General features: G+C 41.3%; 1 protein-coding gene and 1 long non-coding RNA gene across 13 annotated transcripts in view; one reads left to right on the forward strand and one right to left on the reverse strand.

The window, feature by feature from the left end:
* NCKAP5 (NCK associated protein 5) overlaps positions 1 to 27,658 on the reverse strand; it is a 966,791-nt gene that overhangs the window by 110,683 nt on the left and 828,450 nt on the right. For all 12 annotated transcript variants that reach the window (XM_072788976.1, XM_072788975.1, XM_072788977.1 and 9 more), the window contains 2 exons: positions 8,414 to 8,515; positions 3,320 to 3,508 (listed from right to left, as the gene is read on the reverse strand). In XM_072788976.1, the coding sequence (XP_072645077.1) occupies positions 3,320 to 3,508; positions 8,414 to 8,515 (291 nt within the window). The remainder of the gene's footprint in view (positions 1 to 3,319; positions 3,509 to 8,413; positions 8,516 to 27,658) is intronic.
* Positions 22,517 to 26,560, forward strand: LOC140611905 (uncharacterized). The gene is made up of 2 exons (XR_012013222.1): positions 22,517 to 22,593; positions 25,895 to 26,560. It is a non-coding gene; the product is annotated as an uncharacterized lncRNA (long non-coding RNA).

A 27,658-nucleotide genomic window follows, 5' to 3' on the forward strand; every position in this document is an offset into this window, starting at 1 on the left:
CATCTCTGTACCAGCTGCCCGCCCCCCCCTCCCCATAACTGAACACAGACTGTGGGTTTGTATGTAGAGGGAGAAAAAGTCTCAGAAACTTACATTGGAACCTTGGAATTTTAGTATGCTGTGAATATTTGCTTGTACCTAAGACATTTCCATTAAAATTACCCTTGCTATCAACAACAGCATATGGTGTTTATTTGTTTTTTTTTATCTGTTAGATGTTAATCGTTTTTAAGTCAAATTATGTATTTTCTTTAGAAAATTCACCAAGGTCAGAAGTTGCTGTGCATAAATGCTATCTGGTGATGTTTCCTCTTTCTTCTCCTTTGCTTCTTTGCCGTTAAAAACTTCTTTGGAAATCAGGAGAAATCCTGTTAGTTACTTTGGGTATTATAGACCAACCAGTGGGCAGGCTGCCACTGCTTGGATTTCTAAGAATTTCCATGATTCTGAGAGTCACGTTCACAATAAGAAGAGAAGCCAGGCAAAAGTACCCTATAAGAGCTTGAAAAAGGCAGATTTGTTCAATCCCTGGAAGATGTGCTCAGCCCACCTCCTGCTGCCTCTTCACAGCCTGCTCCCTGTGGTTTGATTCATCCCAGGGCCAGTGGCTGCAAACCTCCCAGGGCCCCGGGCACGCTATGCTGTGAGATTAGTCACATTCCTCAATCAGTTTTCCACAGGATGTTATGGTATTTAGTAACTTGAGAAGAGTTTGGAACAATCTGTAAAATTGGAAAAAAAAGGCATGAATCCCCTTTAGGAGAGAGGGAGGCAGAAACTAGCATTCCCACAGGCAGCTTCATGCATTGCTTGGAAAAGAGCTGTTCCTGGGTGGCTCAGCAGTTGAGCGTCTGCCTTCGGCTCAGGGCGTGATCCTGGAGTCCCGGAACCGAGTCCAACATCAGGCTCCTGGCATGGAGCCTGCTTCTCCCTCTGCCTATGTTTCTGCCTCTCTCTCTGTGTCTCTCATGAATACATAAATAAAATCTTTAAAAAAATAAAAAAAAGAGCTGTTCTGGGCCGAAGGGTGCTGCTGCTAAAACAGGGGCCTTGGTTTGATGCCCACAGTTCTTTTTTTATTTCTTGATTGGACAATAGTTCTACACAATTTTTTAAAGAACATTCTTGTTCTTAATATAATAAATCCATCCCAATAATTGGAATAATATTCGAAGCTTGGCTGATTCAACAAAGCCACTATATCAGAAGGGTAAAGAGTGAAAGTTCCGGAATCAACTAGCCAGCTCTGCCACTAGCTATGAGAACTTTGTCTCGCTACTTAGTTTCTCAGCATCTCAATTTCCTCATCTGTATAATGGAGAAATAGGAGAACCTACTTAAAAAAGCTCTTACGAGCACTGAATGAGCTAATACTTGTGAAATACTACCAACGCTGCGTGGCATGTGGTAAGAAATCGTGACTTAGATCCAGATTTCTCCAGGTAGGACAGCCTAATGCATCTCAGGCTGGCTTCCTTTCTGTATCCATACGAACAATATTAAAAAAAATACTTGTGAATTATAAAAGAGCCATTGGTCACATATTTATTATCCTGTAAGTTATTATTGTGGTCACATTCAAATTCATATTCTATGAGTTTATTATGTAAGTTAATACTAAATGAGTACTTGGTAAATGGTAAGTGCTATAGAAGTTCCTGAAATAATGTAAATTTAAATGTCTCTATGGGAGTGGGTCTAGTTTGCTGCATCCTTGAGAACTGGGACTTTTCCCTGGGAGATGTGATAGGCATGCTGGTACTGCAATCCATTCTGGGACAGGACCTTTGGAAAGCCCCAGATCACAGCTGCCCGAGTGTATATGAAGCACATAAGAATTTAATTTCTCTGTTATCAGGGAAGAGGTTTCCCTACAAGATCAAGGGTTATTAAAATTGGAAGAATTTCAGGGGGGGGAAAAAAAGAGGGTCAAGTCAAGGCAAAGAAAGAAAAGATAAAGGCTCTGAGAAGGAGAGGGAGGGAGAGTGGGAGTGAAGAGAGCAGAGCAAGGGATTTGGAGCTGGTGACAACCACAAAGACAGGGAACATCCCTGACCATCTTCCCAGTCTGTTAAGAACTAGGCCCCAGAAGTCATTATTCAGAACTTCGAACATCTGCTTAGAAGGAACAACTCTGATAATATACACACTTTGTATTAAGAGTCTGAGTCCAAGGGAATAGGCTCTAAATTTAAGTTTGAAATCTTTCCCAAGTTCTTGTTCAGAGTCTGACAAAGCTACTCCCTCACTACTATTTTCTGGTAGTTATAGAGTCTTCCCAGGTTCTCTGCTTCGAATCATAAATGGAGTTTACACAAATGATAGAAAAAATGACCTCCAAATCTTCTGATGCGGGGTTTCCATTCTTGTGGACTCTGCTTTTCTTCAACATCAGGAAACTGCAAAGATAGCTATTCTAAGCACTCAGCTTACTCCAGTGTGCAAAGATGCTTGTTCAGACAGTGAAGGAATCTTCAACTGTGGGGCCCCCTTTGCAGATGGGAGCTGGGTAGCAGCAGGAGTTAGTTAACAACCCAGGAAAAGAGCTCCTGGCATCTGAGTAGGAGCATACCTACCTCCACGGAAGCCACGGTCCCTGTCACCTACCATGGTATTGTCTCTCTCTGCCATGCCACCCTCCAATTTATAGTCAATTAGTGTTTTATGAGGCTATAAAACTGAGTAAAGGAGGTCACTATAATACATGCTATGCTTGAGTAGTAAATTCCGACAAAGCTAATGATACTTTCAAAAGTTTGGGTCATTTATTCTGAGATGATGCACCACCCTCCCTATTGTCTATGGGGGAAAAAACATTCTCTTTGAGTTCTCAAGGGATGCTCAGTCTGGGATGGTTTGGCAAGTAGCCTTGCTCACTCTCTCTTGCAGTGGACATTAACAAGTCTCTCTGAGCATCACAGTGATAGAGAGTGTCCACAAAACTAATTGGAAATGTCTGAGTTCGTCTGAAGCATGGTCAGTTCCATTAGGCCAGGGCCACCTTGTTACAAATCTTACAAACTTGGTGGGTTCTAGCAAAGCACAGATGGAAAATATCTTCCTCCCCTAAACTCCCTCTCATATCATCCTAGTCATTTGGGTCAAATCATCCCTCCACTCCTCACTTGCTGTGTGCCAGCTTCCTCTCCCATATAATAGAGAAAATGAGATCCCTGTGTCTAGCTTTGTGAGGAGTAAGTGAGCAGATACTCAGCAAATGGTCATTCCCTTCTTAGCCCTCCCTTCCACCTTCCCACCAGAAGAGGATTCTTTTCCGGCTCACTCTGATGCTAAAGTGCCATTTAAAAGGAGGCCTTACCCGTTTCCTGAGGTTCTTTCCATCATGCCACGTGTAGGAGGAGCCACTGGAGTACTCGCTGCAGGTGCTGGAAAGAGAAAGCTCACTGCTGCTGCAGCTGTTTCGAGGACAGAGATGACCAGGGATGACAACCCCCAAACCAGGGCATTTCAAAGCAGGGGCTCCTGATTTTGCAGTCAGCTGGCATTCCTTAAAAAAAAAAAAAAAGGCAGAGCAGCTCTGAGTGACACCTTTGCTTAGGGGACATCAGATACCAATTCAACATCATCATGAGTTAGAAGGGAAGGTAGCCTAATGGTTAGATGCACAGCTTTGGGGTCAGAGGCCAGGGGTCCCAATCTTGACTCTGCCTCTAACACAGTAGGAGGGAATATTTAATCCATATATTTTTAAAAAAGGGAACAATGACAATACTGTCCACCTTATGGGGTCACTGTATCAAGACACAACTGACAGTACTAAAGAATGAAGACAGAGTAGCATCTTTGGCTGTAGGGTTCAAGAAAATGAACACTAGACTGGATGTCTAGTGACCTGGATCTCACATCGTCACTGGCATGAGATATTGAGTAAAGAACGCATTTAACTTCCATGGACCTTGAGGTCTTCCTTTGTAGGGTGGGGCAGTGTTCCAGATCACTCTCAAGGTCTCCTATGGCTCTGACAGCATCATTTCAACTCAGGAATCAAATGCCTAGGAAGCCATGTCCAGTGGAACACCAAAATGTGGAATCACAAGGTTCTGCTGTAAAGGTTATAGAACTTTTCATATCAGTTGGCTGTCCAAATGATAAACCTGTCACATTGACTAGATCTGGATTCTACGCAAAAGATCCAGGAGGTTAGAGGTCTAGGGGTCTGTAGAGGCACAGGAAACAAAGTCATAAACATCTCAGCACATCTTGACAGCCACCTTCTCAGCCCCTAATGTAACAGATGAAGCTCCAAGAGCTGGACAAGCTAAATGAATTTAGCATCCTGATCATGAGAATAAAGTCCCTCCTTATAGTCTCATTCCTCTCCCCTATCTATATAAAGCTTGTCTTAGAAACTCTTTGATGGGGAACCATCTGTCTTTGTGTCGTTTGCAGAATGGCAAAGCCTCTTACTTATGCAATTTGTTGACACTTTATGGGCACCTTTAGTACCTGAGTACTTATTATTGTTCTCCAAATGCAATTCCAAATACCCACTTGAAGAAGGAAAGATATGCTGTTCTGGGAGTGCCTGGGGGACATGCTAACCCCCCACATAAGTACAGAGGGTCTGTTTAATTTCCACTCTAATCTATATCCATAATGCTTCATAAGGTTAGATTTTTTGATATCAGGCATCTGCCTGCTATCAATACCTCATTTTTGCTGCAAAACAACCCCTTTAAGTGATCTAAAAATGCCAAGAAATTTTACTACTCTATTCCCCATCCCCCAGCAATTTGGCTCTAAATATCAGTGAAAGAAGAAACTTGTCTTAAAATTCAGCACTCAGCAATATCTATTGATTTATGACCTTGCTTCTTGCTGCATGTAACTTGGTTAAGGGGAGTTTGTATTTGTACCATAACAGATGTGGACAACTAGTGGTGCTGCACAGGAGCACCTGTCACTGACACTTGAGCCACGGCACATAGTTGGAAAAAAGTTTCAGAAGTGACACACCATGCTCCACTTCTACGTGTGAGCTTTCCACTTTCGCCATCCCCAAATCTCTCGACTATTTTGTTGTTTGATTAAAGCGAGGTGGCAGTTTTATTCAGGACTGCCTCTGCTCTGGGAGATAAGTCTGTTCTCCAGAAAGAGACTGTGACTATGTCCTGCAAGGCCTTCCAGATTGAAACTTTTCCAATAGCCCTTTTCACACTCTATGCAGCTTTTGGTTAAAGTCTGGACTCTACCTTTTTCCGAAGCACTGAAGCTTATGTGATTTCCCTCTCTCTTTCCCACCTGTTCCTTCCTATGACACCTATCAAGACAATATCTATTTTTGCAACTCAACTCAATTCCCAGGACTCTTTTTACAGATAAGCATCCAGGCCTGGTTGTTGCCCATGTGTATACCTCCTGTATGGATGTTGGATTTAGATGACAGTAAATTTGACCTCAGAGCTAGCAATGGAAGGAACTGCTGTTTCTGCCATGAGAGTGAACTTCAGATGCCCATATGTGGTAGATGATACTTCTGGCAGGTGGGAAAGGCACATCAGTGTCATCATGTAGAGACAGTTGGGGTTCGGGGTGATAAGCAGAGAAGTGCAGGCTTCCCATCCAAGCCAGGCTTCTCATACCTCAGTGTGCACATGCATCATCTGGGATCTTGTGCAATGCAGATTTCGATGCGGTAGTTCTGAGGCGGAATCTGAGTTGTAGTAGTTTTGGGGCATTCCTCAGTGCTCCGATGCTGTTGGTCCAGAACTCCGAGTAGAAAGCCCCCAGGGGAAGCTTTGAGAGAGGTCTACCTCCTATGTGGGTTACTTAGTAACAAGTTGTGTCACCTCACAGCCTGATCTGGACTGTGTGGAACAGGATGAAGGGAATGCTCTAAGCCTACCCAGATGGTCCAGAGCACCGGGGAGAGGGTGTGTGTGTGTGTGTGTGCGTGTGTGTGTGTGTTGGGGCAATTACAGAATAATTCATTACAAAGAAGCAGGCCAGTACTCCTTACTGGGACATTCTGTCGTATTTCTCCCACCTTAGAAGAACGGTGTTTGAATTAAAAAGGGATCCAGAATCTCTGACACCATGGCTGCAATGTGAGCTCCTTTTTCCTGCAGTTTCCTTCATCAGCACATGATTATCAAGCGGGATTATCTTCTCCAATGAATAACTAACTGTTCTGTGGCTGAGTGCTTGAACTCTAAAGCCATTTATTAGGCTGAAATCCTGGCTCTCCTACTTGCTAATTCCTTGACCTTGGGAAAGTTACTTAACCCCTCCATGCCTCAGTTTCTTTCTTTATAAAAGAAGATGAGGAAAGCACCCACCACAAAGATCACTGTGAAATCTGAACAGCTCCTGGCATATAGTGATGTTTAGTAACATTTAGGTGTTGCTACTATTATTAATTTTTTTGTATACACATCTTTTTTTTAAAAAATTTTACTTATTTATTCATGAGGGACAGAGAGAGAGAGAGAGAGAGAGAGAGAGAGATACAGGCAGAGGAAGAAGCAGGCCCCATGCAGGGAGCCTGATGTGGGACTTGATCCTGGGACTCCAGGATCACGCCCTGGACCGAAGGCAGGCGCTAACCGCTGAGCCACCCAGGGATTCCCCTGTATACACATCTTGACTCTCAAATGAAATCACAAGTTTACAGTCTCCCTAAGAGACCCCGCATTGTACTTCTTTCTATATAAGTGTCTGGCACCTTGCACACCAGAACTGGGCTGAGCAACAGCCAAAAGTGTTGGTGCACTTTGTTTCTGGGAATTACTGATGTGAGCTTCTAGAGAGACATGCTAGCAGATACCTCTCTGTTATCATTCCTCATCTCTGCCATGGTGTTCTGTGGCTGTGGCATAGTCCTAAGTTCAAAGAAGAATGGAAGACAGCCGAACAGCAGAGGTCTTGTTATTGCCCCAGTGTTGTTAGTGGGCACTGTGGTATCTGCATTTTATGGATTATGCCATGTAATCTTCACCACAATTTTCAGAAACAGGAAATATCATTATGCTCATTTTTCAGATGGGGAAACTGAGGCATGAGGCATTAAGATCTTGCCTCATAGAACAGATCTTGTACTATTGCCAGTACAACATTCCGATGTCAGGCCCAGGTCCTAGCCACTATGCTATAGCACCAAGTAAGGCCCTTGACAATAAGCAGAACTCCTGGATGTATCCTGGCCCAACTGGAAAGAGCTCTAATTAATAACAGATAGTGATTATTATTAAAATTACTCTTTTATATATAGTGGTTTCCGTTGTAATATTATCTTAATTGTGTGGCCCTCAGTGGCAGAGTACCCTCTGTTTGCGACATTCAAAGTGTATTTTTTTTTTTTCAAAATGTATTTTTCTCATTGTGTATTTTAGATTACTACCTTGGGTGACACGTGGGCTTTAAAATCCTTACTTACTGTGATAAACACAATAAAAACTCACAGTTTCAGTTAAAAAAAGGAGAGAGATGGGAGCCCTGGGTGGCTCAGCGGTTGAGCGTCTGCCTTCGGCTCAGAGCGTGATCCCAGTCCAGGGATCAAGTCCTGCATCAGGCTCCTTGAGAAAAGCCTGCTTCTCCCTCTGTCTATGTCTCTGCCTCTCTCTCTCTGTGTCTCTCATGAATAAGTAAATAAATAAAATCCTTAAAAAAAAAAAAAAAGGAGAGAGACAGAGAGAATGATGGCAGGAGTTTCTTGGATGAAAACTGCACACTTAAAAAAATTTCTGACCTTAAGGCCTTATGATAGATTGGATGTCATCAAGGTCTTCATGAATGTTTAAAGTGACAGCGTTCCACTGAAATTTAATTCCAATCAAAATTGAGAATATTTACCTTTGATACAGAATATCCTATCTACACTGATAAAATTATATAGTAAAATCAAAAGCCAATTATCCACAAATGTTCATCTGTCATTGTTTTAAGCCTAACGTTTTTCATTACATATTTATTTGGCTCTTGTATTTCCCAACTTACTCTCCTTATGTCAACGAGAGTTAAAAGCCACGCTGGTTAAAGTTTTGCCAAATAAGCACAAAGCTAACCCTAGCTAAAGAAAAAAAAATGTACATCCCATGAATTTTTAAAAGTTCATACATAATATATCATAAAAGTAGGATGAATAATATAGGACATGGGCTTTAATAAAAAGCTCCTTGACCATTTCTCAGAGACTTTGAGATGTAATCAATACCCAAAAAGGTATCTTGGGGACAAAGCCAAGATTTATGATATTTTTGCTGGGAGTGACACTTTCCGCTTACTCTATCAGCTGGGGGACATGATACTGAATTTCAGAGAACACAAGAAAGGGAGGTATTTTTATCTGCCTGACAATGCTTCAAGGATACGCTTTATGGTTCACTTGTGACATCATATTTGATGGAAGGAAAATAACCTAAACAAGCCATCTGAAGGCAAAAGGGAAACTCACATGCATCTCAACATCAGTTCGTGACTGCGTCAGACTTCGGCTTCTTTCCACATCTGAAAGCAAATCTCCAGATGAAAGATCTAAGATGCGTGAGTGAAGTTTCTAGGTAAAAACAAGCAGAAACATTGCATAGCAATGACTTAATTGTTTGTTTCAAAATCCTGCCTTGGACAGCTACATCTCAAAGGAGTTGACATTTCTAGATTAGATAATACATATCCTAACTCAAAAAAGTTTATTCTAGTTTATCAGCAACATATATATATATATATATATATATATATATATATATATATAGGCTTTAGTTTGCATATATACATATATATATATATGCAAACTAAAGCTTATAAATAATAATCACACTCTCACAATCTGTCAGTCTGTGCTGGAAAATAAGCAGTAGGAAAAAAATAAGTAGTAGGTGGAAAATAAATAGCAGGAAAAATGTGAATCATCCGATACACTTATTGGCTAATATGAAAATTAACTTTTGATATTCACATTAGGAAACAATCACCATGTTAACCTTATTACATTGAGCAGTGGTTAAAATCTGAGCAAATAATTATAAAAGTGACCTTATTTCTAAACAGCATTGATCTTGTGAAATCTTCCCTTGGACACATTTTAACTCAAAGTCATTAATGTCATCTGTTAGGAACAATTAATGTGAATAGAAAATAATTGCATCTGGGATCTGGGGACTTGGAGGATTTTGTGCATTAATATTCACATGCTATTTGATTATATACTCAATTCTTTATTTCAGCTTTGCTTGGGAGGCCTGCTAAACCAGGGATATTTCACTATATTAATCTTTATACTAATTACTAAGACTTTTCTGTGGACATTAAATTTGATCTGTTTAATTGCAAATACAATAAAACTCTTGATTTATGTCTAATGTTTCTGCTAGGCCGATGACATTTTAAAATGGTACTTGTAGCCTGGTTTGTCTTGGTTACAACTTTTGTGACTTCAGACACTAAAAAATCGAATTGGGTAAGTAAATAATGTGGCTAAGCGTACTTCCCTCACCTATGCAAAGTTTTTCTATTCCTTTTCCTCCCTGGAAAGGCCTTGCTGCATACTGATGCTGATCCAGGAAATGTTTCAGATTCTGTGCCACTAATTAATGTTAAGATCATCTTTGAGTACGGGGGGCAAGGGGGTGCTCATGGGTTGTTCTGTCCTCTTGGATGTTCCATGTTGTTGGCAGAGACCTTAAATTCCACCAAGATGAGGCACATTCGCTGCGTTCTCCATTGGACTCCCCTCAGACTTGTGTGAGAGCCCTATGTACTTGGTTAGCAGCTGGCCACTCAACAAACACGCCTCCAGCAGCTGATGGAGGATGGAGGATGCTGAGCGCTAGGACTGTGCTGCATCCCCCTGCAGGAGCAAAGGCAATTTTTTTTTTTTTTCTGCCAGGGCTCATCCTCCTCTTTCCCAATGAAGCTCTAAATCACTATTTGCTTTAGATCAATACTTGAGCTTCTCTCAATCTATGTTTGTTGAGCTACTTACACCCAAAACGGTCTAAATCCTAACCTGGTTGCCCGTTATTTGGGAAATTCTCATTTCTCCCACAGAGCTAAGACATCAATAGGTAACAAGAGCCAGGGTGTTGTTTCTGCATGATTTTTATAATCTTTATCTCAAGCTCCCTCTAGAAACTGAGTCTCCTGGGGGCAACAGTCATTTAATCCCTGGGACCTGTGACAGTGTGTCATACTCAGTGAGTAGCAAGTACCCTACTGATACTTGTTGTAGCCTATAAAGAAAAAGATATTTTTCCCACCCACACGTAGGTTTTAAAGCTTGAGAGCATGCCAAAAGAATGATAATGTTCTGAGACCTATACACTTATCAATATGCCAACAGTCCAAGAAGTTATAGGAAATGACATTCAAGAAGAGAAATGATGATTTTGAGTGGTATGTCATGTGATTTTAGGGAAGAGTCCTTCTAGATTAGACATCTGACGTAATTTGGTTCAAGGCTGCTCTTCACTCCTTATCAAATATATGATGTCATCCTTTGCTTTCTGCATGAATATAGGTATGTACAAACGCATCCTCCTAAATGATGTTATGTTTTAGTAGTTTATAAACAAATGCTCAGTTCTCCTGAGCTGAAGTCAGTAACACTGTGTGGGAAAGGGGACAGGTCAGGTCCTGGACAAGGGGCCAGATGACCTGGGTTCCAGCTCCATCTAAGGCACAAGTTTTACCAGATCTTGGGAATGTAACTGAATCCCTCTGTCTCAGATTCCTCGCTGGTTACAGAGGGATGGGAGTGGCTACTTAACCTACCCCACCGGTGGGGACAGGTGTCACCATCATCAGGAACAATAATAGATAAGGTAATATGCTGAAATTCACAGAGCCTTACCTCAATTACTTGTCAAAACTCAGAGTTGGTGGCAGGTAATTTTCTGAATGCTAAAGTATGCATGAGTCCTCTGTTGTTACAGTTTCCACACATGTAAGGCAAATACAAATTAACTTGGAAAACAAAACCTATTTCTGTGTTAAGGCCATAGGCAAGAAAATGGTAGGTAAATATCACCCTTTGGCGCAACTTGCCTTAAATAACCATGAAAGCTCACGAGCCCAGAGACGTTCCACCTCTTTCTGTTGGTGGTGGTACACCTCTCATAATAAGAATGTTTATGAAAGGCTTATATTTTCACACTTATATGTGTGTATATTATATTATAATAAATATATTCTCACAGACACACACATATAGGGTGTGCAAGAGAATAAGCACATCGCCTTTCTGTAATGTTATTCCACTGTAATGTTATCTGCGCTTAATTAAGGGCTCGCTGCAACGTACGTAGAATGTATACATGGGGAATTCAATTAAAGCTGTCGTCAGCAAGAGTATGTGACAGGAGAATATGGTGACCTCTTGAAAGAGGTCTATGTGCTTGGAGTGAACAGTCTCAGTACATATTCATCTAGAGTTCATGTTCACAGCTAGTGTCCATCTGGATAACATTCCCTCACCTGAAATAATTCAAACTTAGAATGTTCACCTAAAAAACTAGAGGGATCTTGGATTGAGACATGATGTCTTTAAAATGTTTTAGACATAAGAGGTAGCCAGATTATTCAGTACAGGTGTGAAATTGACCTCACTTCGCCTCGTAGATTATCCCCACACCTGAGATTACACTTGGTCTTAGAAATAGAGACTCCCGGCCTCACACATTTCCTAACCAGAGGTCAGTGAGATCTTTTTGCTCAAGTGCTCCCTTTGATGGTAACACTCTATGCTTCCGTTCCTGCCAGACTGGTTCCATTGTCTCAGGAATGAGTCCCTCTTATTTCTGAGCTGATGCTTTTGCCTATCTTTCCTGACATACCTTCCCTGCTCCTGTCCACCCACCTCAGACCTGCTCATCATTCAGGACTGCACTGAAGCCCTACCCGTAGGACTGTCTGTCATCTCCGGGCCATACCGGCTTCCACATGTAGCCAGATGATATCGCTGGTCCATTTTGGTCCTGTACCTGGGGGGCACGATTGCTGAATTGCTCCTGTGTGTAGAGTCTATTTTCCTAACAGGGTGATTGGCTCTGTGAGAGCAGGACAAGCCCTGTATTTCTGCTTTGTCCCTGTGGCGAGGACTGGCTAAGTGTCACAGAACGGATACCGGCTTCTCTCTGGGCACACAGCTAGACTGCATTTGCCAGCCTCCTTTGCAGCTGGTGTGGTTGAGTGACATGGTCAGTTCTAGCCAATGGGGTGTGAGAAAAGTGATGTCTCTCCTGGCCCAGGAATATCTTTGGCATGTGGGGTGCTATGCTCTTTCCCCTTTCACTGGCTTGATGCAGTCAACTGAGCATAGCAACCTTGCAAGCCATGTGTTAAAGATGGAGCCACCAGGCAGAGGGAGTTTGGTTTCCTGAATTGCCAACCAAAAGGGTGCCACCTGGGGACCAGAGATAAGTTTTTTGGACTTTCCATGAGGAAGAAATCAATGAACACTGGCTTTGAGCCATTATTCATGGGGGTGGGGGGGTGTTATCATGATTAATATTAGCCTGGCTGAGATAGCCCTTTTCTGAGAGCACACAGGGTGGCCACTCCATCCATCAGTCAACACACACAGATTCACACATGCACATACACACTATATATACATTCACACACGTATTCACATGTGTATATATGTTTATGTCAGCAGATCAAGATGACTTCTCACACTGAGGACGTTCAGCTTCACAGGGAAAAAATGGACTTTCTGTCTTTCTGCAGGGGCAGGGGTAAGGGATCTGTGGGATGTGCTAAAGTGTGTTGCAATCCATAGTCAGAACACACCCTTGTGCCAGTATAAAATACCAAGCTAGGCTCTGGGGGCCCGGCGATGCTAGGGCAGCCAGTGCCAGAACCACACTGGGTCAGGATTGTATGATGGGTTCCCTTGCCTTGGGTCTGCCCCCAATACATTCTTTGCACAGCTCTGAATCTGTAATTCAGGGTGGAGGAAGAACCTCCTTTGACAGGCTCTGCCCAGGACTGGCTGTTCTATATGTGGTGGGATGAAGGTGGAATGGCCTCCTCAGAGTAGCAGATACTGATTTGGCAGCTCTCCAGTTAATGATGGCAGCAGGGACTGGATCCAGTGGTGAACTAGGGCACTGAGAACTGGGCTGAAGGGCCAGTTGCCCATTTCCCGCTTCTCTCCTCACTCATGGAGCTGCGGTTCTTCAGGTGCTCAGGTAAGGCTCCTCCCATTTAATAGAATTTCACCTCTGTGGTTTTGCTCAGTATGGAAATGAGGTCTTAACTTTAAGGCCCTGACTGCTGAGGCCAGGAATACACTGAATCCTTATTTAGTGGCACAAGTTGAGGGTAAAAAGAAAATCTATATCTGAGAAATTTGGGCAGCACGGGAAACCAGGCTGGAAAAATCACGTAAGATAGGGTGACGAGCAGCGTTTGCATCAACTGATGTCCTTCCTAACGTTTGAAAAGGAACATGTGGGTTTTTTCATGCCAAGATTTCAGAAGTCATTAGCTTGGTGTAAGATGTAAAGAGGAAAGGACTTTGCTCCTTTCTCTTTAGTCAGATTTGGTGAGAGAATTAATCTAAGACCATAATCATGCACGTAATTATTCTCCCATCTAACTAGTAAAGTCCAAATATCTGTAAAAAAGAGAAGTTACGGGAGTGAATGTGGCGTATACCTGATTAAAGGGATCTACCATGAGTGATGTAGGTTCAGCAGCAGAGGTAGACATGAATTAGTGTTTTTAAATCTGATTTGCCTTAATCCCCTTGATTTACTTAACCTTGGTGGATACTACAGTATGCACATCCTGAATCCTACCTGGGGCCTGGTGGATATTCTCCAGACTTGTTTTTTTCTCCTTGTGAAAAAGGTCTCCTAGTTAAAGGGGATGGCTTCTATGACCCAATTCTTGCATTCCTGTTTTATTTATAAAGTGGGAAGGTCTGCTATTGCCACATGAATTACTGCTAAATGTTTAGTGACCACATTTCTGTTCACAATATGCTCCTCTCATTTGGAGGCATTTTCTACCCTCAAAAGTTCATGGTAGGATATTTGGAAGAAGGATGGAGGAATTTCTCAACATCTGCCCAGTCACCACTGGTATCTTTAACTCTTCAGAATCCTCAGTCCAGGAGACAGGATATCAGGGCATCCTCTTCACCTCCCCTTTCCCTGCTCCTTTGCTTGAGGACTGCTGCTTCCACTGTCTTGGCTGGCTGCCCAATTGGACAGGGCCTTATTTTTAAGGGCTCACCCTCACTTGCAAATCTGGCGACCTGGATCCCGAGTTGATTTCTTGAAGGAACGACTCATCACTTCTTCAGCCTCATCTTTGTTTACAGATGGCCCTGTCTCCACTTTGAAGAGCTGATCTCAACTCACAGCTTCCAGGAAGCTTCCTAGAGCCCCACTCCCGCTCCTTCAACTCAGCCCCAGGCTGGCCCTGGGCCATCTGTTTCATCTTCTTTAATCCCATCACAAGGAAGGCAAGTCTGGAGTGCACTATTATGAAATCCTCTGAGCATCTTTTGATACTGCCAACTTCAGACGATTTCCTGTGAGTTCACCACCTTTCTGGATATCCTCTGTTACAGGGCAGAAAACACAGGTGGTGGATTTGGTATATTTAAGAGATATGTTCTAAATATGGCTCTGAATTAGATGTAATCAGGTGAATATGCTTTGTTCCTTCTGTTGGATAACAAAGAGGTTTTTCTAGGCATTGAAGGCTCCGGAAGGAAGTTCAAGGAAATCTCTTCAACAATGCGGAGCCTAATTAAGATAATTTTTCTTTGAAAGCTTTATTTACCAGATAATTATCCAAAATACTCCAAAGTTTTACCTTAGACACATACTAGACTTACATTTTTGCCATATTCAGGAAATGTGATTTTTGAAAAAGATTTTATTTATTTGAGAGAGAGAAAAAAAGAGAGAGAGAGAGAGAGAGAGTGGGCAAAGGGAGAGAATCTCAAGCAGACTGTGACCCGGGGCTCCATCTTATGACCCTGAGATCATATGAGCCAAAACCAAGAGTTGGAGGCTCAACTACCTGAGCCATCCAAGTGCCCCTGGAAATGTGATTGATTGATTCCTTCCTTCCTTCCTTCCTTCCTTCCTTCCTTCCTTCCTTCCTCCCTCCCTCCCTCCCTCTCTCTCTCCCTCCTTCCCTTCCTTCCTTAGATTTAAGGTATTTATTTGAGAGAGAGAGTGAGCAAGCAAGAGCAGGGAGAGGGGCACAGAGGGAGGGAGAGGGACAAGCAGATTTCCCACTGACTGCAAGGCCTTATACAGGGGGCCCAGCCTCACCACTCTGAGATCATGACCTGAGCTGAAACCAAGAGATAGCTGCTCAACTAACTGAGCCACTCAGGTGCCCCCAGGAAATGTGATTTTTCATCAGCCCTCCCAAATATCATCAGGAGAGTAGACCCCTGGTTCACATTTCACAGGTTTCATTCTGTTCCATTAAGAATTTATTATAAAACTAAAAATTACATAACTGCACATTACATAACTGAGTATTAAATGATCATTTCTTAGATTTACAAAAATTTGAGCCGGGGACAAAATCTTTTCAGATAAAAGCTGATGTTTAATTCATTATGCCATTATTTCCATTTTGGGATACAAAGATAAAACATAATATCTGCATTCAGCCATCCTGCTGATACGACACAGAGTATGCCTTTCGAATGTTCTCCTGGAAGCTCTTTAAAAAATATGTTCATCAAGATTCGATCTCACTTCAGAATCTGAACTTTTTATAGCTATTTTTTTAAACCATATACAACAGTTCTTGCTGCAATTACTATTTTTCCTGAAAACTTTGAGGCTTGCCTTGCATATAATCTTTAGGTGCCCCAAGTGCCTCCTGTGTCACTCTGGATGGTGCCTCTGCAAATGACATGGTTCTACATCCTCTCTTCTACTTCTCTGGGATCCAAGGTTATAAAATGCTTTTGAAACAATTATTCCACAGCTATATTCAAAACCTTCTTCAAGGGTCCCTGCTACCATGACAACCTGATTAGCTGGTGGCTGCTTGAGGAAATATTTGGTTTGGTGACTAGGAAGTTCACTGGGGGACCTCTGTAGCTTAAACTGATGACTGGACTATCTCAGATCTGTCCTGTCTTCTGAAATTCCATTAACAGTACCCTGAGGACCCACAAGGTGAGAACCAGCAGGAAGATGGATGGGGATGAAAGCAGCAGACCTTGCCCCTGGGAGCCTCCACTCTAATTAGTGCAACAAGAAGCATTTATGAAGCATCTACTGTGTACAGAGTCCTGACTATGAACTATGAACAGACTCTAGGAAGCTCATTAGTGGAGCCTACTAAATATCAATGAGGAGCCCAAACACACAGATGAGACAAAAAACATAAGAATTTAAAGGCAGGATATGCAAAAGGAATCATGGAAGAGTAAGGTGATATGGAGGCAGAAGTGGGGGTGGGTGGGGACCAGCCTGATAAATATGAGTAAGATAACGTTCTGTGGAATAAATGTTCACGCAAGAGGGGCTTAGCTCTCACCCTCAAGCTTCCAAATCTCTTGGTCTCTTTACCCAAAACAAAAAAGAATCAGAGCATAAAACAGCAAAGTGGCAGGATGCTGGGAAGCAGGATGTAGGGTTAGGGCTTCTGCAGCAGGTCACCTGTGGGCAGGTGGAGAGCCCTGAATAATCCTAAGACTCCCTGAAGCTTCCCTTTTGTCTTCTCCCTTGACTCTGATCTGAGAGAGGAAGTGATTCAGCACAGCCTGAGCCTATTCTGGGATCTAAGAGATACAGAAGCACCGTGAAACTTCCATTTTTATCACTAATTACTTTAACAGGTACTTTAATAAGTGCTTTCCAATTGCCCCTGCTGTTTTGTAAGATTATCTACACTGCATTTTACATTTTTAATCAAGCTGTATTTTTGAAAAGCCTCCTGGATTGCTGAAGCTTTGGCTTTTTACATGTGGGGGGACAAATTTTCCCTCTGATTTCATAGAACTAAAGAAATGAAGGGGCAGAAAACGTGGCCTATTTTTATCAGACCTATTGGAAATAATGGTGTTGGTCACTGGAGTCCAACACACCATTGCTTAAGAGGAAATGCATTACCTCCTGCCCTGTGGGGATAGAGGCACCGTGTGAAGCCCCGGATCTTATCTCACGGGTCTTCACATTAAGTGTGGAAGAAGCTACTATCTTAATTTTTAGGGATGAAGAGCTCCAGGTAACCAAATCTAAGAAAGAGATCCCCAGTCACAAAGTGATATTCCAGGGAGAGGTTGAGCCAGGCTTCTTTCTCAGGTCTGTGTCCTTGTAAGTCTAAACTTATACCACATTCTGCTTGTTTCTCCCCTGAAGGAAGGGAATTGGTCTGTTTTGCCAGATGAGCTATTTATTTCTGCCTCAGTGTTCAGCCTATAATCTGGGTCACTCCCATCAGTAGCCATGGACATTAATTAGGCTGTACAGCACCAAGTATGTGCTTCACATATATTATTCTTTTAAACGCCGATCATCATCTGCAGCAAAGACATTGAGAGGCCCATTTTAAAGATGAAGAGACTGAGGTACACATGCTAAGAATCTTGTCTAAGGTCATAAATAATGTCCCAGGTAGTGTAAGTACAGAGCTTATTCTCTTAATCTCTTTTTTCATTCTCTTAATTTCTATAATTAAAACTGGTTTATGATAGTTTGTCATAAAACATTTACAAAAATAGGAGTGTCTAGGTGGCTCAGTGGGTTAAGTGTCTGACTCTTGTTTTCAGCTCAGATCATGATCTCAGGGTCCTGGGATCGAGCCCCTGCATTGGGCTCTGTGCTCAGTAGGGACTCTGCTTGAGCCTTTTCTCTCTCCCTTTCCACTGCCTCTCCCCTGCTCATGCTCCCAATATCTCTCTCCAAAATAAAAATAAATGAATCTTATAAAAAAATCTACAAAAATAACAATATAAATTAGGCAACAAGATAAGCCACATAAGACTAAAAAAAGGAAGTAGAGTCTTCACTATCTCAAACATAATTCATTCATCTATTAAAAAAACATACTTTATTATTATTTCACTATTATTATTATTGGTGATATTACTGGTATTGGTGCTGCTGTTATTTCCTCCTTGGAGCTCTACATTCTTTCTGGGAAAACACAATTTTGTATATGAATTTGGATCTAACTGAAAATAAAACACAGGAGGAAAACAGCAAACATTTATAGACCACACGCCAGGTGCTGTGCTAAGTGCTTCTATTATTTTTTTTCTTATTTAATTCTTATAATCACCTAATGAGGTAGAAGCTATTATAACTTTGATTTTTCAAATGAGAAAACTGAAGCTCAAGAGTAGATCAACTGTTCAGGAGTTTGCACTTGGACCCAGACTTCAAGCCTGCCCTCATATGACACCTTATTCTCTGTCCCCGTGATGTCTTCTCCAGGGAACAGTGAGGAGCTAACTCAGTTCCTGCCACCAAGGCACTTGTAGGAAGATCAGCCACTGGGCACCTTGAATGTCATGTGCCACATGAACCTCAGCAGGGGACTCGGGGGAGGCTTTCCTGAGAAACAATGGCTAAGTCGAGATTTTACAAGCAAGAAATGATGACTCAGGTGAAGGAGCCAAGAAAGAAAAAAAGAGCCTTCCAGAGATGAAAGAGAGTGGACATCTTTCTGCAAATAGTTGAGCAAGACCACAGAGAACTCAGGAGGGGAACGATGAGAGAGATGTCTCAGCGAGAGAGGAACCTGGGGCAGGCCAAGCAGTAAGTAGTGAGTATGGAGCAGGGCTGGGACTTGAAGTCATCACTCTCTCCAGAGCACATGCTTTCTCCTTCATCCCTTTGCCCACCCCCCACATTTTTAGGAATGCTGAACTTGGCTGTGGGTCTTCATTACTCTATGTGAACAAGCAAGGGGAGGTCTGCAAGAAGAGACTAGGACGGTCCCTGGGAGGAAATGCAGATGCAGTGGAGACACACACAGCTTCTGTGCCTTTGAGGTGTGCTTCTTCCTTGCGGGGGGGGGGGGGGCAGCGGGTTCCATCCAGGATCTTCACTGAACCGCTGCGTGCTAACGCTGAGCAAATTGCTGGGGGCACCCCAGATGTCTCTAATCGCTAATCCCAAAGACATAGAGTGACTCCCTTGAGGAACCAAATGGATTCATATGTTTTCCAGGCTGCTGGCAAGAAATCATACCTGGGCCCTGCTCTCTTCTTGCAACTACAACGAGCAGACATCGAAATCAAAGAACTAGTGCTTAACGCTGGAAAACCATCTCCAAGGAAGGGAAAAATGTCTTGTCAGTGTCTTGGAGAACAATAACAACAAAAATCATGGAGAATTATTTATAAGATGGATGCTCCCTTATATTATTAAAAGAAAGCTGAGAACAAATGAAAGTCAGAGTTTGGGAGATGAGAGACCTGCTGGGGCCTTGAACAGGCTGCAGATTCACCCTCATGGTACTTCCCCGCTTGGGGGCTGCTGGGGGACCTGGATCGGACGATCAGACGCGCAGGAAAATGACTTTTGAGCTCTGTCCTCATACACCTTTTACAGGCCAGTGTCCTGGTGCTAATAGGATGAGTTCCTGGAGTCACATTCATGTTGTACTCGTGGAGATGGCTTACACTACGTACGTGAGCATGGCTGCGTGGTCCAGGAGGGCGCCGAGTCCTGCTGCCCCTGAGAGTTAATACGAAGTGCTACGTTATCAAGGCTCCAGACTTACTACTTCAGTTTGCTTTATAGGCATTCTTGCCATAGATCCACATCACAGTTTCCCTATGGCTCTATCCCCACAGCCGTTTTTAAAATCTACTGTAACTTTACCCCATGGTAAGAAATGCCTCATGGTATTATAAACAAGCAGTTGAAAATTGTTATTTATGTGGCTTCCTAATAGCAATTTGAAATATAGGGCATAAAATGACTAGCTTACAATATTGTTCAATATTAACAGTGGGAAAGGTAATATGTAAAACAGACATTAAAGGATTAGCTATAAAATACATTTCACTAAGCTAAATCATTTCTTGGCAAATGGCAGTTTCCAGCTATTACGTAGGATTTATCAAGTCAAGTGGATTTATTTTTATTTTTCTATTAGTTTGCTAAATATATTCTATATTTAAATTTCAATCTTGTGGGTTTTTTTTTTTTCCAGGCATATTAGGAGAGGCTATTCAAGACAGAACGTGAAATAGGAGTGATGCCAGACTTTCAAGTCAAAATTACTCCGTGGTTTCTCCAGCAAATCCTCTAGCTAAAGTCGACTAAAGACTTAACTGTAACATCCAAGAGAAAAGTACATGGATATGATACTGTGAACATTTGTATGACAGATTATGGAGTTACACTGTATCAGAGAATTCAGGAAAAAGGCAGAGTTTCCACAAGACATAAAACAGTGTTTCCACCGTTTTTTTGTTTTGTTTTTTGTTTTGCTTCAGACAACACTTTGTTCTAATTAAGCATATTTGCTAAGTGCTAAGAATTTGTGAACCAGGCACCGAGAAAGAAAGTAGGAAGAGAAATACCTAATCTCCCAGGGTGGAAATTGTAAAGTATTAAATGGATATTCGATGCATAAATACAAATAACATAATCTCTCTATTTTCTTCTGAGACAGTCACTGGTTACCATAATCCTAAAATTATCCCATCTTCTCAAATCCCTACAGATTTATTAATTTTCATAAACTGCTTTGATGGAAACTTTCTTAAAGATGCAAAGTAATCTTCCTTGAGCTTTCCTTTTTATTTTAGATCATGGACACAGCATTTTCAGTCTCAGAGAATACCAAAAGTGAGTTCTTACTTTTCAAAGTAATTGGTTATCGATCTATAAATAACCATTACAAAGAAATGAGCATTATGGAGAAAAAAAACCCTGCTCTTACACTCATTTGAGAAATTATGAGAATCTAGGTTCCCAAGAAGTAATTATTATTGTAAAATTAAGGATCTGCTTTGAACACTTGTTAATAATCAGCTGGTTTTATAGACACTTTTTTTTCCCTGAGACTGTGAGTTGCAGACTAAATATTTCTCCTCAAATGTCCCATGTTAATAATCCTAAGGGCTTCAAAACATTTATTACATATAAATCTTTGCGCTTTTTTGTTCAAGTTGTTTTATGTGGGATGGTAAATTTCTTTTCATAAATACTTTTCTATTGATTGAAAACTAATGGAATAAGATGCCCTCCAACTTGAGTATATAAAAATATAGTCAGAGTGTAAAATATGAGTCACTTATTCAGAAAGCCAATGGTTGACTCCCAGAAGATGTCTTTCAGTCTAGTGTGTCATCAAGCTAGCCTAGGGTGGAGACTGGATCCACAAGCTGTGGCCATATCCATCGCGTAACCAAACACCTCAATCAGTTGGACTCCAATGAACCCAAAACCTTGATTGGCTGACTTATTATTATTATTATTATTATTATTATTATTATTATTATCAGCCAATGTATTTAAAACAATGATTAGTAACTAGAAAACTAGGTTTTAAACATTCAGGATAAATCCTGGGTTTGGGTTTACAAATTAGCTCCCCTCCCCTTTTTTCACATTCATAACCAGGCTGGCACAAGGCCCAGGTGATACACTACTTGGGTTCAGATCCTGGTTTTGTGTGATTTAAGGCAACTTACTATACCTTTTGAGTCTTACCTTCCTTTATGGATAATAATAACAATATTAACTCATAAAGGCTTATTCGAAGATTTTATATTCAACGGAAAGAACTCCGGAATTATAAGGCTGTGGTAAGAATTCAATTCACCGGGGCACCTGGGTGGCTCAGTGGTTGAGCATCTGCCTTTGGCTCAGGTCATGATCCTAGGGATCAGGTCCCACATTGGGCTCCCTGTAGGGAGCCTGCTTCTCCCTCTGCCCGTGTCTCTGCCTCTCTCTCTCTCTCTCTCTGTGTCTCTCACGAATAAAGAAATAAAATCTTTTTTAAAAAAAGAAAGATACTAAGAATTTCAAAGTGGTGACAGAACAGCATTACATCAAACACAGGGCCCTTCTAAGTCCCTGTGTGACTGGACAGATTGGCACCCAGGAAGTCGGCCCTCGCTATTACCTTATCTGATTATCATTAGACTTGGAAATACACTCCCAAATCAAGCAAAGGTCTGGTTCCTTTCCCTTTGTTAAGCTTGCTGAGTAAGAGTAGACTTTTGAATTTCAACACGATTTTCAATAACAAAATAGCATGATTCCCCTCCACACTCCCTATCTACCTTCAATCAGTGACAGTGCCAAACATATGCCTGACACTAGAAACCAAAAAAGAGGTCCTGAAACAGCTTCCTGCTATGAGAATCACCTCCAATGAAAACTCATCCTTTTGGTACAATTTGCAACACAAGACCCCAAACTTCAGGAAGTGTCTATAAGTAGGTATCCAGCTGAGGGAAAGATTGGTAAATATTTCCCAGGAAGTCAGCTTTGTCAATTCTGAGTTAGATGCTTTATAATCAGAATGTTAGGAGTGGCTTGTTTTAAGCTCCTCTTTCCATTTATTTTCTTTCCTGTCCCCACAGGATGGTTGCCCATACCCTGGAAAATGTTCCTGCCTGGGCAAGAAAAATGGGAGGAATCCCTTGCTGAGGCCTCAAGATGGCTCCAGGTGGAAGTGAGCAGAGCTGTGTCTTATCACCTTCTCATTTCTTTTTTTTTTTTTTTTAAGATTTATTTATTTATTATAGACAGAGAGAGAGAGAGAGAGAGAGAGAGAGAAAGAGGCAGAGACACAGGAGGAGGGAGAAACAGGCTCCATGACAGAAGCCCAATGTGGGACTCGATCCCGGGACTCCAGGATCGCGCCTTGGGCCAAAGGCAGGCGCTAAACCGCTGAGCCACCCAGGGATCCCCCACCTTCTCATTTCTATGCCCATCCACCTGACATTCCTGTCCCACTATTTAGCAGCTCCCTCTGCCTTAATACTTCTTGATTTTCTTGATGCTGAAATCACTTAGACTTGTTCTGTTGGTACTCATGGTCCCTAACATGGCACAGAATTGAGGACTAGTTCTTAGTAAAAAGCCTGGGCAGACAATCAATGAAGTTATATAAAATGGCAAATGATGACTTTAGAATTCTACTCATATAACCTTTCCTGATTAATCTCTGAGAACAGACAGTTTCCTTTGCCACTGAGCTGCCTAGAAAAAAAAAAGATTACGGCCTCCTGAAGATACAAGTTAATAAGAGCACTAAGTTTCTCCCTTCTCCTTTCTAAACTGCAATGTCTATAATTGCTAACCACAAGAACAGCTGTTATTATATTATACCATGTGGTATTGTAACACATATCTTACAATATAAAAATCCTTTAGCAATCTCTAATTAATCTTAGTTGTGGACCAAGACAGACTGTCATGCGCCACCAGAATGCCATGTAGCTTGCTGCTTGCTGGTCAATGGAGTGATCGTGAGGCTCTTAAATTCCTTTTCACATTTACTTCTTGAATCTGTCACTAGACCCCAGAATCATCTGAAAGAATTAAGCAGTTCTCAATACGATCTCATTATTGACAGTTAAGTTGATCGATGTTGGCTCTTACAGAATTGGAATCTGCAGATCAATTTCCTTATTAGATTCTTTCTCACTGCTGCCATAATCATTTTATCACCCAGGCTGCTGCTATTAAATGCTGCTTTATCACTATGTAATGGGACAAGCCAAACCAGTTCCTCTAGTCCGTTACAAGAAACTGAAAACTCTCCTGGTTTTAAATTTTAAGAAATTTTAAAGATTTTAAGAAATTCCCAGATAATTATATTCACATAGATTTTAAGAAATTCCCAGATAATTATATTCACATAGAGGTTTATTTGAAAGCACTCTTTTTAATAAATATGTTCCATGGAGGAACCAGTGTTAAACCTGGAGGTAAATGTACGTACTACTTCTTAAAACCATTTCTCCTTTCCTCTTAGAGATTTTCTGACATCACATAAAACAGGTTCCATCCACATGGTGACTTTTGCCAGCTAAGTAGAGCAAGTGATACTGTCAGTGTCTCTGGTAGGGTTCCCAAACCTGGTCAGGCAGTTTTGTATAAGGGAGAGAAACAAACCTTCCAAGGTGCTTCTAGCCATACAGTCATCATTCGTAAAATGGCCAAGAAAAAAAAACAGAGTGGTTGTCATCAGAGGATGTATCCCTACTCTAGAGAGACCAACTTAGGGTGCATGCTTCGCCAAAATAATGGCCAGGAGTGAAATCAAATACAAAGCACAGTAATCTAAATATTTTCTAAATTCTAATATTCAACTCTCATGGAAGGAATAAATAATTGTCCTTGTATCTACACAGACTTGCAATTCCTAGGAAATATACAGACTCTCAGAGTTTCTTAATATGAGAGCTCAGAGGTCCATGGGCAGAATTCAGAGCATTTGTGAACTGGGAAGAAGAAAATGCATCTTTAGTTTAATCAAACTTGAACTAAAACTTAACATTTCCTTCAGTTACAAATGTAGGCATCAAACCACAGTGGTATAAATTGTTGATTTTGTCACCAACAGAAATCACAGACATCTTCCTCTCACATCACAGTTGTGGGAAATATCTCTAAATATTGTATATTGAAATCATTATGTAAAAACTAAGTTAGAACTGCCATTTGAGCTTGTTATTTCATGCTTTAGGAATGAAGCACATCATATTTTTTTCAATATTTTAGTAATGGCATCTCAATGTAATTGGTTTCTTTTTATAATCCCATGTCTTTACGTACTTAAAAGCATTATTCCAAGAAGGGGACCATAGGCTTCTCTGGTCTAAAAAAGAAAAAGTGGGCCATGGCTAAAACATGGTTATGAAGTCTAATTACATCACTACTCCCCAATCCTCCAGCTCACATTGAGTGTGATGGGGAGACCTTCTGCCATGGCTCTGACTTTCCACACGTGTGAACAAGAACAGGTAATTTCAGCCATCCTGAGTCCTGCTGGTTACCTCCAGCACATGGAGGCATGGGCTCTGGTTGGGCAAGGAACGTACATTAATTTGAATCTCCACTAAAATAAATGAGCTTCCTTTTCATTGCCAAGCTGAATTCTACAGCTATGATTGTTATGTATTGTTGCAATCTAGGCCTTAATGGCATTTTAGCCCTGTGGTGGGTTCACAGAAAAACTATTTGCAAACTTCAAAAGGCCATTAAAACATGTGCAGATGTCTGGAAAATTAATACTATTATCTAACTCTCACCCTTTGCCTGTAGGAGGCAAAGAAGAGACAAAGCTCAATAAAGATATTAGAGATCAATACATGGTCATAAAGCAAAGTGCTATCCTTCCGGGGAGCACGGGTGGTGACAAGTAAGGAATCTGACAGTGCTTTTGAAGACACTTTCTCATTAGATTTTTTTGTCAAAGTCGTTCACTTAATCTGTTAAAAATTTAAAGAGAGAACATGGACGGCATGGGAGGTAGAAGGGAGAAAGAGAGAAAGATAATTTTCTGCTACCCTACTTCAATTTTGATGTTCAAGGTCCAGAGTTCTCAAGAGTAGAGGCGTTCATTCATTCACATGACAGAGCCTGAATTTGTCAAGGTTAATGTTGAACAAGTTACAGTTTCTGTTCTAAAGTGTTTCAAATTTTGAGAGACTTCAGCCACATTCTGTAAATTCTCAGAATAGGGAGGTATTCTCATAGTTAATTCCAAGGCTTTTCTAAAGTTTTTAGAACCACAAGATATTTTCTTCCCTTTTTTCATTTTATTCCCAATAGATTTCATTCTTCAAGTTTCCCAGGCACCCCAAAAACCATGAAAACAAGACTTAATTTTATCACAAAATGGAAGCTTTATATTTTTTATTAAAGGGCTTCTTTTAGAGAGTTCCTCTTTTAAAAAGAGGAGAGAGAAAGAAACATGTTTTAGAAGACATTTTAACAGTATTTTGTTTTTTTGTTTTTTTCAGACGGATGGAGCTGACCATGGGAAAAACACTGGAAATTCTTAAAGCACCATATCAAGTCCTCTCTCCAAATAGCCCTTCATTAGAAAACCTGAAAACATTCACAGATTTTGGGGAAAGTATACTTTTAAATTCAAGAATAAGCAAGACTGTGTCAGCCGAGATTGCAGCTAGCTGTAAGAAACACACACAAAAAAATGATTCTCAGGGGATTAAACTATACAGGGACTTATTCTCTCACACAGCAACAAGTTCAGAGGTAGGTAGTCATTGAGATTTTGGGTGTTATTTGTGAGTGCATTATAACCTAGCTTATACTGACAAAATAAGGTTGCATGAAATGTCACCAAAAGGATTGAGTGCCAAATATAGTCTGAAACAGTGTCATGTATTAGAAAGCTCTCAACTATATTTTAATAATACTGGGGTGATTGTTGGTAACACACCCTTCCGAATGGGATGTTTTCCTCTTAAGGTTCAATAGGATTACATTCAACTGCAAAAAGCAACAACAGCAATAACAACAGAAACACAAAAAGCTTGCCTTACAATGTCATAAACTTCTAGGGATTTATATTTCTCACACAGGAAGATATCCAGAGGTAGGCACTCCAGAGCCATTGTAGTAGTTCATCCATGTCATCAATAAATCAAACTCTTCTCATCTTTCTCTTCTGTGCCACCACCTTTTATATGGGGGCTCACACTAAGACAGCTGCTATATATCCTGGTACTACCTCCATCTTCCAGATAGGAAGAAGGAGCAAGCATAACTGGAGAACACCATAGCTGTGTTTGAATCCTTTCATCAGGAAAACAAAAGCTTGTGATAAATCCCCACAACAGATTTCCATGTAGGTATTACAGCATAGGACCAGGTCAACCTGGACTCTCCTAGTAGAAAGGGAAGCTGAGAAACAACATACTTAGCTTTCTAGAATCTGAGTAGAGGAAAGGAGGAAGACAGGTTTCCACTGAGTGTGGTGGCCATGAGTGCCACTTACTAAATATGCCCAATTCTCTTTCCTTCAGGGGACAACCCTACTTGTGTTTCTTGATTCCTTTGTGGTTGAGTGGGGCCATATGCCTAGCTCAGTGAGTGAATTGTGGGTAGAATGCTCAAGACAAAAAACATTTTTAATAGTGATGTGAGATCACCCAGATGTGAGATCTCTCCTTCTCAGCCTGGTGACTGGCAATGCTTGAGATGATGGCTGCTCTATCAGTCGTGTCTCCTGAGCGCCTAAGATGTGCAAGTGGCTCCCTTGCTGATCTACAAGAGTAAAGTCAGAAGTGCATCTTTGGGTTTGAAGTCACAGAGATTTTGCAGTTATTTGTTACCACAGCATAACCTAGCCTATCCTGACTGATTCACTGAGTCAACTTGAAATGTCAGCTGGAAGGAAAAAATGTGAGAAGCAATCAGTCTCAGGTAGGACAATATATTAGAGATCTCAGAAACAATATTGATTTCGGTGGGGTGATATCCTGAAGCCAACTTTCTCGACTTCAAGTGTAGTTAAGTGGCCTTTAATTCATGATGCTATAGCCGTCCTTGTACTGCCCACAGGACACAGACAAATTATCCCTCTCTCCTGTGTCTCTACATAGGTAAGTGGCTAATGAAACATAGCGTGTTCAAGGTAAGCCACCAAATATAATATGAACTTCTAGGATGACCACCCACAAAAATTTAATGCATGATAATGAGGGATGGAATAGTTTATGACAAGTCTAGTTAATGATATAGTTCACATGTCTGTGTTG

Source organism: Canis lupus, chromosome 20 (assembly GCF_048164855.1).
Source record: "Canis lupus baileyi chromosome 20, mCanLup2.hap1, whole genome shotgun sequence".
NCBI classification, from domain to species: domain Eukaryota; kingdom Metazoa; phylum Chordata; class Mammalia; order Carnivora; family Canidae; genus Canis; species Canis lupus.